Source organism: Protopterus annectens, chromosome 11.part0 (genome assembly GCF_019279795.1).
Source record: "Protopterus annectens isolate FY-2018-M chromosome 11.part0, PAN1.0, whole genome shotgun sequence".
NCBI lineage: Eukaryota > Metazoa > Chordata > Ceratodontiformes > Protopteridae > Protopterus > Protopterus annectens.
The window spans coordinates 131,765,127-131,778,160 of record NC_056745.1 but is presented as its reverse complement, the minus strand read 5'-3'; the positions used below and the strand labels follow the sequence as shown (position 1 = coordinate 131,778,160).

Sequence of the window (13,034 nt, the reverse complement as noted above, 5' to 3'; positions counted from 1 at the left end):
CTAAATGTAGTACTGAACTCGCTCTTTTTCCCATTTTTCTCAGTAGACTCTCTTACCAAATAGGAAGCCACTGTAACATTTATCAACAGACCATACCTGCTGATTTAACTGTGTCATCAGAATACAGGCCTAAGGTTCAAAACTGTTCAGTCCGTTTCCAGTTTACTCTTTCCTTCTGCATTCTTTACTTTCACCAGTTGAATTGCATCTCAAAGTTTGCAAAGCCAAAATGACAAACGTGAACTGAAAAGTATAAATATGAGGGCAATGAACACACTACAAATTGATGAAAACTAATACTGCAAAATTTAAAACTTAACAAACAGCATATCAGTGCCATCAAGACATTTTGTTCAAGATAATGTTCTTCAAATAATAATCTGCACTAAAGAAAAAGTAAAGCTTTAAGTGTATGCGGAAGAGAATGCCAAGTTCCTAAGACAACTCCTGTGTGAGGACAGAACCACTGTGCTCCCTTTCAACATGTATTTTCAATTTAGAGGTCACTAGCACTAGAGTTGTAGCAACCTTTCCCAGTTTGGAGAACTGTAGCACCCAGTGCTGTTACCCCGCATGGCATAATACATTCCCTCTACAACACAGTATGTCTGACATGATGGCACACTGCATGCCTCGCAGCCACACTTTGTGACATGAAGTACTGAACCTATACACCAGATGAGCTGCATGTCTCAGCTCACATTACGTTCTACTGTACCAGGTAGCTGTCCTCTGTACTTGCCAAAGGAATACACAATTCTCAGACAGAATATCCATTACATATCACCTCATCTACCTTAGGCTACATACTATACCCATCAAAATCTGTTGCTCTACTAACCATTTCAGGGAATATTAGTGAATGCCCTTTATAAGGTAAACCATCAAGCCCTATCATTTTATTCCAGTTGCTGTATTTGCTCTGAGATTATAAGCTTATTTTTTCACTATTTGTCACTCACACATACATATACCTTTTCTTTGAAACTTTCCAGAAATCTTCAGACCCATTTCTTTCTTTATTATATTTATTTTGCAAACATCCCTATCGGACCCCCTAATCAGATTATCCACTATCAGTAGGTTTTTCTTCTTATTGGAGTGCAAAATAAAATTCACAGTACAATACCAACTTGTCTTTGCATACTGGCTCACCGCCTATAATTTGAGCTATGATGTTATTACTTGGAAATTTGAAAACTTATTTATCTGCATTATAAATGATATCACCCAATTACTGTATAAACCAGCACTTTTTTGTGTAACCTTCATATTTTTCCTAACGTTGGTACTGAAAAGGGGTCATTCTAGATCAATTCACTAAGATGGTGGCTACCAAAGAATAAATACACACATACATAAAATGTATGAACACACAAACAAACAAATAAATAAAATAACTTTGCACTACTTTGACCTGTAAAGACAGAAATGCCTCCCTTCCCTGTGTAATTTAGGGAGTAGTCCATCCAGTGAAAGAGCACAAGGCAAGTTTCAAATGTGATGAGTGAAGAAAATGCATGGTTCAGAAAAATGAGGGGTAGTTGTAAAACCAGTGGTCAGAATTCGCAGCAAAAAAGAGGGGTAGTTGTAAAACCAGTGGTCAGAATTCACAGCAAAAAAGAGGGGTAGTTGTAAAACCAGTGGTTAGAATTCACAGCAAAAAAGAGGGGTAGTTGTAAAACCAGTGGTCAGAATTCACAGCAAAAAAGAGGGGTAGTTGTAAAACCAGTGGTCAGAATCCGCAGCAAAAAAAACAAAATTCATGATCTCCCAGCTTGTGAAAAGCAACTAGGTCTTAAGAATGTATCTGTAGTGATATGTTTCACATTTAGTATGTAATACCATCTAAATATATAGAGAGGGTATATGTTAAATGCTAAATGAGTTTCATATATGGGTTTGAAGCTCCTTTCTCTTGGTTACAGAAGGCTATGAGCAGTACCTTTTCTGAGATCTTTAGGTGCCTGTACTGTAACTGCTCTGTTTGTCATAATTCATTCTTCTGTCCCATAACCAGCCTTGGTATGCACTAGCTGTACAATAACATACTGTAACTGCTCTGTTTGTCATAATTCATTCTTCTGTCCCATAACCAGCCTTGGTATCCACTAGCTGTACAGTAAGAAGGAGAAAGCTTTGTGCCTTCCATATATCTCACAATGTAATGTTAGGCTTTTAATGTAGGTTACGCAGCTAATGGAACAAAGTGATAGGCTTGAATGGCAGTTAACTTAGGGCCCAAAGTATGACACCAGCTTCATAAATAAATGTAACCACACACGTAATATTATGAACTCTGTCTTGTTTTTACTCCTACAGTTTAAAGAAAATGGCCAAGGAAGTCTGTGTAACCAGGCAATCATGCTCATCACAGATGGAGCTGTAGTGGAATATGAACCTGTATTTGAAAAATACAATTCGCCAGATCGGAAGGTAAGTCTACAGATATATGCAGCTTATTGGACGGCCTAAGAAATGTACAGAGTTCATACTCTTTCCCAAACCCAGTAAGGGTATCCCAAAATTGATAAAACCTTCTACTTTATTTTTATGACCATTTTTTTGTGTGTTGGCAGGATGAACACATTCTTCATAGCAGAGATTATAGTCCAGGCTGTTGCCTTCTAGCCTGTAATTGCATAATATATGCATTACTTACATTTTCTAGCATTTCCTGGAAGCTACTTTCATGCCATTGAGACAGTTCAGTAGTTGCTGTCTAGCTGTACCAGTTCCTGTGATAATGAACATTGTAACCATTTGTTACACTACACAGAGATACAAAAGGAATAATGTTATGTAGCACAGAGTTATGGAATGTCAACGGAAGCAGGGGTGATTGGTAACTTCAAAGACTGTAGTGCTGCTAGTGGAGGGGCTTTGGGAAGCAAGTGAATGGGTAGAGCTAACCAGAATTAAACTATGTGGTCAGAGAAGTAATTATTCTCTTTCAGCAACCTGACCTTACCCGATGAAAAAACAACTCGGACAGGAGCAGATCTCAGTAAGGCTGACTTTTGTTGTTACCAGATGCTTATAGGTCCCAAAGATCAATGCATTAAGCTTCTTGACAGCTTTTGCCATTTAAGTAGCCATTTAGTAAGTAAGAAGCTTAGTCACATGCAGAAAAACAAAAAGTGCATATCCACTAGCAACATCAAATTGTAATAGTGTTAAGAAACACACTTTCCCATCTTTGTGTTTTTAATTATTACTGAATCTACAGCACCATCATACATTCAAATACATGTTTGTTGCATTCATTCTGTTCACTACTCTTTCCTTCAGTGATGGCCACAACAGGCCACCTCCAGCAATGATTATCTGACACAAGCAGAGCCAATGATAAGTTTTAAAATGGCCATTATAAGCCATATACCCAAGCACTGTGTTGTAAAAAAATAAAAGTTTTATTCCCAAGGTTATTTATTTCTTTTTTTTTCATAGTACATTCAATTAAAAAAAAATCACTGATGTCTTGGCATATTTGCTTTCTGGTGAAAAATTATGACAAGGAAACAAAAAATATGAACACATTTTATACTTGAATATGTGGTTTGCAAACCCCATGTTTTGTTTTTGAGACTCTGACAAAAAAAATTTCTGATTATGCCATCACAGCAATCAATAAAAGCATTACGATGTTCCTTCTGCCATCTTTGTACCGTCATTAATGATGTCGCAATGCAGTGCTCCAGACCAGGTGGCCAAACACCAGCATTAATGTCAGTGGCAGTACAGGACAAAAACAAATTTAGAACACTTCCTCTAGTGATCGATTCTTTTGTTCTGGCAAGATGGTGAACATGTGTTTTAAAGACTAAAATAATTGCACAAAGTTTGGAAAGAAAAGTATCATTAGAAATATATGTAGAGCCTCATTAAACAATTCAGACTGGGATGGTTTTAAACAAAACTGTTTGGTATTTAATCACCAAAGATAACCTCCTTTTAATGTTTCTTGACCAGTGGAACAGTTTGCATTGCCAAGCCATTGCCATTTGTCCATTTCTGGCTAATTTAGCAAGGGATCCTAGGATCATAGGAAGTTACTAGGCTAATGGCCCTGGGGACCTTACAAGCCTAGCCAAGAGTTTATCCCCAAAAAAGAAACCTCACTCAGCACCTGTCATCCCTGTCAATGGGAGACACAGTTGGACCCCCTAGGACATATTTGTAGTTTCCCATCCACTCATCAAGGTTGCGCTTGAAGAGGGTCAGCAAAGTACTCTGTTTGACATGTATGGGAAGTCAGAGCAACTGCTGAAAGACAAACCTGTCTCTCCAGTAGGTTCTGTTGATGTCGCATATTAGATTTAGGCCTTTCTAGCTGGTAATGTTTGAAAAGTTAGACTTATGGAAATGGAGCATCTCTAGTAGGGCAGTGTCTGATATTGCCTTGCAGGCGAGACACAGATCACCTCTGAGCAATCTGTACGATACCAAGGAGAGTGGTAGTGATTTGAGCCTGTCCACATAGGACAGGTGTTGGAGGCCATGGATTCTCTTTGTGAGGCATTTCTGTGGCCTTTCCAGTTGGTGCAGGTGTTTGGAAAGGTACATACCAAACAGGGCATTATACTCCATTATTGGTCTAATGTGGGAGGAGTACAGAGAGGTAATAACCTCCTTTTTTCCTGGATGCAATCCATTTACTTATAAGATGAACCAAGTAAAAGGCTTTTCTGACCACTGCCGCTACATGATGGTCAAATCTGAGATTTTTGTCAACCTGAGTACCCAATTCTCTCACCACAGGTTGTGTGCTTAGGGGGTTCCCATTGATGTGTTAATCAGTAGGGCCCGTGTTTTTGCCAAATGGTATGATAATACATGTTTTTGCATTTAACTTAAGGCCATGACTTTGGGACCAGTCATTTGTTGCTGTGAGGCCCTCTTGCAGTATGTTAACATCATTTGGGGAGTCAATATCAGCACCCAACTTACAGTCATCATCAAACTTAGTCAGCCACAGGCCTTTTGTCTTTGCCTGGACCTCTGAGAAGTAGATGCTAAACACTAAGGGTCCTAGGACAGATCCCTGGGGAACATCACTAGTTACAGGTCTGCTGTCGGAGGTGGAGGTATGTATTTTGACCTTGTGGGTCCTGTCGATGAGCCACCAAGTTGTGTTAGCTTTTTGATTATGTCCGAGTGGGGCATTATGTCAAAGGCCTTGACCAAGTCAAGGTAAGCTGTATGTATTGACTGACCCTCATCTAGGACCTTGGTGATGGTCTCAAAGAAGTCAACCAGGTTCAACAGGCAAGATCTGCCTTTGACAAATCCAAACTGGGTAGAGGGTCAAGTGCTTGCAGATTCCCTATGTCCTTGTTTATGAGATCCATAATAATACGCTCCATGGCATTATAGATCAGACTTGTCAAGATAATGGGGTGATAGTTTCCAGGGTCAGTAGTGACACCATCTTTGTGCAAGGGGATGACACTGACAGTTCTCCACTCTGCTGGAATGAAGCCTGTAATTAGGCTGTAGTTGAATGGGGTGCTCAATGGCGAAGCTAGTTCTTGCTGGAGATGCTGCAGACTACAGCCTGGGATACTATCAGGTCCCATTGAAGCTGTGTTCTTTGCCCTGGATAGGGCCTTTAATACTTGATCTACAGAGATGTGAGGTGTGGGGACAAGTATCGGGGATATTGAATGGGCCTTTGGGGGGGAATAGGGGGGTGAGGTTTGCGCTTAACCTGTCTGCTATCAGGTTGGTGAAGTGAGCAGGATCAGTGTAACTGGTAACATTAAGTAATTCAGAACAAACATGAGCTTTGCCATAGAGGTTCCTGACGTAACTGAAAAAGGCTTTGTGGTTTCCCTTTATTTGGAGGTTAGTTTCAATTCATAATGTGTTTGGTGGTTTTCACTGGTGATCTAATTTGCTTGGTGAGGCTGAGGAGGCAGGTTTTCCAATTTGGAGTTTGTAACTTTTTACACTTGGACAACAGTTTCTTCCATTTGAATCAGTTCAGGTAAGTCAGTTTTCACTTTAGGTTGAAGCAAATAGAGTGATTTTATATCTATAGATATCTCTCTATAGGTGTGTGTGTGTGTGTGTGTGTGTGTGTGTGTATATATATATATATATATATATATATATATATATATATATATATATATATATATATATATATATATATATATATAATATATATATATATATATATATATATATATATATATATATATATATATATATATATATATATATATATATATATATATATATATATATATATATATATATATATATATATATATATATATATATATATATCTGGTTTACTATCTATTTTCAAAGTGAACTTTGTCGAATGCACTTTTGTCGAACACGGAAATTTGAAACCGGTAATGTCGAAAACCAAAAGCCAACCTAGGAACGGTTTTAACATGGGTCGAGATAGGTGGTCACTGTTATTGCCGAACTACAAACCTCTCCCCTATCTCGACCCATGTTAAAACCCGTTCCTAGGTTGGCTTTTGGAGATCGACATTACCGTTTTTGAATTTCCATGTTCGACAAAAGTGCAGTCGACAGAGTTTGCTTCGAAAATATGATAGTAAACCATATATCTATCCAGATTATATATATATATATATATATATATATATATATATAGAGAGAGAGAGAGAGAGAGAGGGGGACAAACCGACAGATTTAAATAAATATATAATAGGTTTACTATTGAAATTCTGAATCTGCTTCGTTTGACTGTTCAGAATGTTGACCCAAAATACTGAATTTGGAATTTTAAAACTGCAACTAAGGCAAAAATGAATACATTGACATCTGTAGTTTGATGTATTCTACATCGGAGCCTCCTGCTATGCACATTAACATACTGTTACACTCTACAGTCAATGGTACACTAATTCTACTGCACCCCCCCCCACCCCTGCACATTAACTATAGCAACTCTGAGATTGCACTGCAGTGAGGAAATGGGCTAAGTCCCTATTCCTCACTGAACCGTGATCTTCCCTGCGCAATGTTGAACCCAATTACTCAGAACTACACTACCCGTTCACTGTAGTGTAGTCTATACATTTTGGTTCGACATTCTGCTGACTTGAAAACTGTCATTCAACCACATGCAGTTTCCAGGTTTTGAAATCAAATCATATATATATATATATATATATATATATATATATATATATATTTAAAATATATATGTATGCACCTTTGAAACATTGAATGGCAGTCTTATTGTGATAATTTCCTTTAGACTTTGATTTCCATTTTCTGGTAAATGCTTTTTGGCAGCAAACAGAAATAAACTTAGCAAGGCCTTACAATGTCTAGGCAATTCAGATGCTGTGTCCCAGCTCAAAAAAAAATATTTCCTTAGTTACAGCCATTTGATCATCCAGTGTTTCTGAAGTTTCTGAATAAAGACTCTGCAGGGACCTTTTAAATTCTGCTAGCTTTTCAGCTCTAGAATTTCATACCTTTACCCTCTTTGTTGTCATTTTTATAGCCTCCTGGTACTTTGGTTCCTCAACTTCTACATACCATCCTCTGAGCCTCTTGTGGGTCTTCATGTTTACCCTAGGTGCATTTTTATGTAGCTGCATTGACTTTATTTTGTTTCTGCCTCCTCTTCATACCCTTGATCGCAGTCCTGAATACTCCATCCCTAAACCATTACTATTGCTTTATTCCCCCATTTTGCATCAAAACTCTTAACTTATACTTGACCACCTGTCAAGCACAGCATAATTCAATCCTCTAAAATCTCGCACCGTCATCTTCGTCTCTTTATTTTCAATATGTTTCCTACTTTCATGCATACCGTGGCATGCTGTCTGTTGTCTAAGAGTGCCTTATCTTGGACATCCATAACACTCTTTGCATTACTTAGGATCTCATCCAGAATTCTGTGCTTACTGATTCAGTTCTGCATCAGCTGACTGAGCTCCTTATCTCCTAAGATCTCCGTTAACGACTGCTGCTTCTCTGCCATATTGTTCAGAATCTCCCAAGATCTCTGTTAACGACTGCTGCTTCTCTGCCATATTGTTCAGAATCTCCCAAGATCTCAGTTAACGACTGCTGCTTCTCTGCCATATTGTTCAGAATCTCCCAAGATCTCCGTTAACGACTGCTGCTTCTCTGCCATATTGTTCAGAATCTCCCAATCTGTTTTTAGTGGAATAAGATCTCTTGGGAGTATTACCTTCTTCTCCCTACCCTACACTGTTATTGTCTCTTCAAGTCTCTCATCCTCCTCCTGTGTCTCTGGTAGATGATACACAGCATCCACCAGGGAGTTCCCCCTTGATCTTCTTTAAGAGTTAGGGCACTTAAATCTAGGCTCTAACCCCAGCAGCATTCTCTTTCCATTCCTCATTTAGTGTTCTTCTTTTCTGAAATGACATCTAATGCTCTTCTTTGTGTAGATTGCTACTTCACCCACTTCTCTCCCTTCATCATCATTCCTAAACAACCAATACATAGGCACCCTATGTCCTAACTTCTCTTGTCATTGGATGATGTTTCTGTGATACCAACAATGTCCACCCTCCCAGCCTGCACCAGTATTACAGTTGAATAAAGTTGAAGGAGTGTCATGGGTGCTTTATGGGACAGACAGGAAGCACGGGCATGCTTATCCTATTGGAAAAGGGGGCATGCACTCAGAGCACGTGTGCAGGTTGATTTTTCTTGTGAGAACTCATAAAACTAGCATGTGGAGCTTTCTGTGGATGGGGCAGTCCTTCTAATGTCAGCTCTGATGTCCACTGCTTGACCCACCAGTAGGCTGTTCCAGGGCAGGCACATGGTGGGTAAGGCATAAGAAAAAATTTCCAAACCTCTCCTAATGTCTGCCTAAATGATCCCTTTAGGAAAACCTCTGGGGAATTAGTGGGTCAATTGGCAGTTAGGATGCTGCCGACTGACAGGTAGTTGGGTAAAGTGGAACAAAAATAAAATCAGCAAATCCAGCTCCTGCATTTTACTACCCACGTTTCTTGCATTGCAAAATAAGAGTACTCAGCCACAGTTGAAACTGCCCTTTTATGTTCCTCTGTAGTATTTTCAGTGGTTTTTATAATCATAGGTGTACACTAGGCTAATGACCACTGGGACTTTTGTAAGCCCAGCCATGCAACCCAAATGTATTCCACAAGCTATTGTGCAATAGAGGATATTTTAAGGGGGTATGAGTTAGGGCAAGATTTAACAGTTACTTCAGTCCACCAGAGATATAAGCCTCACACCAGAGTTGAATTACAGATTTCCCATCCACTGATCTAGGTTACTCTTGAATAGGGTTATTGAAGGGCTCTGCTTCACGTGGACGAGAAGCCTATTTCTGGGAACGGAGACTGATTGAGATACATACCTGTCCCTCTAACATGTCCTATTTAAGTTGCAAGGAAAGTTTAAATACTTAGATCTAGTAGTTCTAGTGCTGTTAATTTTGCATTTCCTGATGAGATGAATAGAGGCCATCAGCAAAGCAGCCATCAGAAGTGTGTTATGATCTTTCATATATTTTTAGCCTTAATATCTCTGCTAACACACTTGGTTAAATGCAAGGCTGGAGATCATCAGCTGACCATGAAGGATGATCTCTCACAAGGAGTGTTTCCCTTCAAACAGCCCTGCCGCTACCGCTTAAGCATGGGAAGTGATTTCCCTAGTTTCCACTAGGGAAGCCAAACTTACTAAATTTGCCTCCAGTACACACAACCCTTCCCACCCCTTGGAATTGTGAGTGAGCTATTCTCCTTCATTACTCCCACTCCCTGCCTGGTTCCTTTAGTTCCAGAACCAGTAATCAAATCCCAGTTGCCTGTGTCACAGTCCAGGGCTCCATCCTCTTCCCCTTTCTATTTTAATTTAAAGATATTATCATTGGGATATATCTTTTTAACCCAGCCCTGAGCCCTGCAGTCCCTTTCATAGTTAGTCTCTGGCAGTTCTTCTCCTTCCACTCATAAGCCTTGGTTCCTTGGGGTCTACCCCAAGTGGTAATTATACTCACTGTTCCTGCCTTTTATTTGTGTACTGCCTAGTGGTACAGTCAGAATTCTGATCTGAGAATGTTTCCTTTACTATCCTCTCAAGAAATTTTTCTTCAGCTGTCTTCTCTGTCAGATCACTGGTACCTGCATGCACCACAAACTGTACCCACTCCTTCCCCTTGGTGATCACTTTGGATACTCCAACAGATAACCACAGATTACAAACAAAGCAGCGACTGGGGTACAGTGGGGGAAACGTTCACTGAGCAGTCTTTCCTGGCGGCTGTCATAAATAGACCTGACCATTTTCCTTACTTTACATAAAATGCTGTTTCTCACTTCCTGACATATTTCACAGATTGCAATGCATATATTTGAATCCTGACTCCAACACTGAATGATTAAAACCCCAACTGTAAGAAAAGCAGAAAGCAGTTACAAACCATAATACAAAAAAAAAATCAAAAATACTTATTGACAGGTCTCACTACTGAATGTCTACTTGTTTTCTTCATTTTAGACTAAAATGCTTCCTGGCCCGAACCTAGAACTTTTAAAACTGCAATAAAAACAAATTTTAAGTAAACTACCCTTCTGTAAAACAAGAGCAAGAAACAAGAACTTACTGTAAATATATAAGCTAAGCATCAAAAATAAAAAAATAGCCATTGAGCAGGCTTTCTGACAATATTTAGAATTCATCTTCAGTCTGTCCTCTTTTATTTAAAGAAAAAATGTTATTTCTCATTTCTTCCCACAGTGCCAACAAAGTTAAACCCTTTGGATACAAGAACTGTAGCAAAAATGTCTCCTTTCTGGCTGTCGCCTATAACTCTAAAACTGCAAGAAAAACACATTTAGATTAGAAGAATACTATAATAAAAGAAGCAAACTGTACAAGAAGAAAAAAAAACTTACTGAGCAGTCTTCCCTGGTACTCTCAAGTAAAAATACTCTTTCTCAACTCTTCCCACGATTCAGAATGATAATTCCTTTGTATTCACAGACTGCAACACAAACATTTGCTTTCTGGCCCTAAGTTATAACTTAAAGCTAATTTAAAGTGAACAGTACTGCAATAAAAGAAGGGCAAAAATAATGTTCAGGTACCCAAGTAAAAGTTTATAACCAGTGATGTATTTAAAAACGTCAAAACACAACCAAATTTATGAAACACAGTTGCTAAGTTATACTAGCAACTCGGTTTCCACTATCAGTGAAGAGTTGTAATGAGAGACAAGTGACAACCACAGCAATTTTTTATTCATTAAAAGTAGCAAGATCTTGTTAACTGATTATCCTGCTGAAACAAGTAATACTGTAAACACCATCAACATCCTCAACATTAACAGACTTATCTCACAAAGCACAAAAAGTTGTTTAATGATGCAAGAAAAAATAAAAAAATGCCACGTATACCTGCGCATGTATCCAATGTACAACTAATAGCTCCAATCACACAAGTGAATGCTACTTCATATGAGAAATAAAGATGAAAAAAAGTTAGAATATTTGGAGAAAATGGCCATTACTGAAGAAGTTAATAGGACTAGCATCACATGATGTGCTTCATTTATAACCGTTCATTGACACAACCCTTGGATTCAAAAAGCGTCTCTCTACTTGAGTAAATTGCCTACCACAGTTAGGACAATTTATATGACATTGTGAAAATGCAATTCAGAGACAGCTGTTGCTGTACTGAGACACTTGAGTATCAGCTCATTAGCATGGCTTTGTAACATATTGTTAACACAATTGGTGTCCCATGCATTGTATTGGCAAATATACCCTCTTACACTCATTAACACACACACATACACACACACACACACACACACACACACACACACACACACACACACACACACACACACACACACACCCCTATCATCCAGCATCATTCATGCCCCTACAGGCATGCTCATATGTTCACACATACAAACATACTCACACACTAACACACCCCTCCATCTTTGCTGAAGTCACCTGCAACATGAATGTTTCCATGAGAAGAAATGGAAGACTGACACCTTTAAAACTTATTAATTTTTCCTCGAGCAGTCGAAAATTACACAGCCAATTGATAATCTGAATCACTCGGCAGGGTAAATTGGCAACCATTGTTATTTCCAGGGAGAGTACATTAGCCATTCCTCTGGGTTGCTGCATTAACGTGCAGCCCAACCTACAGGACTGCCTTCCATGTTGAGGCCATCACCAGTGGGAAACCTCAGCAGTAGGGTGATCTAACAATCAGAAAGGCTCACAGTGAATGGGAAAATGACCATGTTAAGGCTTCTTATTCTTAGGAAGCCTTTCTGAATTCCAGAGTAAGAGTAGTAAACAAAGCCATACTAAATGGCCATCTAACACCAACATCAGATAATATTGTAAATGAATTGGATGCAAATGACAAACCTAATTAATGGTCAGGCTAATATAAAATAAATTTTCATTCTGAGAGTAAATGCCTTGCACCCAGTATTACTGCTGCACAGGTTAAAACGGCAATGTCCAAGGCCAAGAATACAGCATCTATTGGACCTGACAATATCCCTGATTGTGTTCTACATGAACTACAGAGTGAACTGGCACCTCACCTGTGTCCTCTGCTCAATCACAGCCTCCCCTCAGGCTTTGTCCCTACTGAATGACGCACTGCTACAGTCATCACTCTCCACAAAGAAGGAGCGACTACAGACCCCGGGAATTATCGCATAATTAGCCTGACTAGTCTGATATGCAAAGCTATGGAATCCATCATCATGGACCTAATAAACAACGATATAAGGAATCTCCAAACTCTGGATCCTATACAGTCTGGTTTTGTGAAGGGTAGATCATGCCTGCTCAACTTGGTCGACTTCTTTGAGTCAGTCACCAGAGCTGTGGAATCATAGAAAAACTCACTAAGTTAGGCATCAACCCTTATATCACTAGGTTGGTTACAAACTGACTCACAGATAGAACCCACAGTGTGAAAGTAGCTGACTCCAAGTCAGACTGCTGACCAGTCATGAGTGGAGTCCCACAGGTTTT

General features: G+C 39.1%; 1 protein-coding gene across 4 annotated transcripts in view; it reads left to right on the top strand.

The window, feature by feature from the left end:
* Window positions 1-13,034, top strand: part of CACNA2D4 (calcium voltage-gated channel auxiliary subunit alpha2delta 4) — a 2,573,275-nt gene that overhangs the window by 519,385 nt on the left and 2,040,856 nt on the right. For all 4 annotated transcript variants that reach the window (XM_044087505.1, XM_044087506.1, XM_044087504.1 and 1 more), the window contains one exon: window positions 2,323-2,436. In XM_044087505.1, the coding sequence (XP_043943440.1) occupies window positions 2,323-2,436 (114 nt within the window). The remainder of the gene's footprint in view (window positions 1-2,322; window positions 2,437-13,034) is intronic.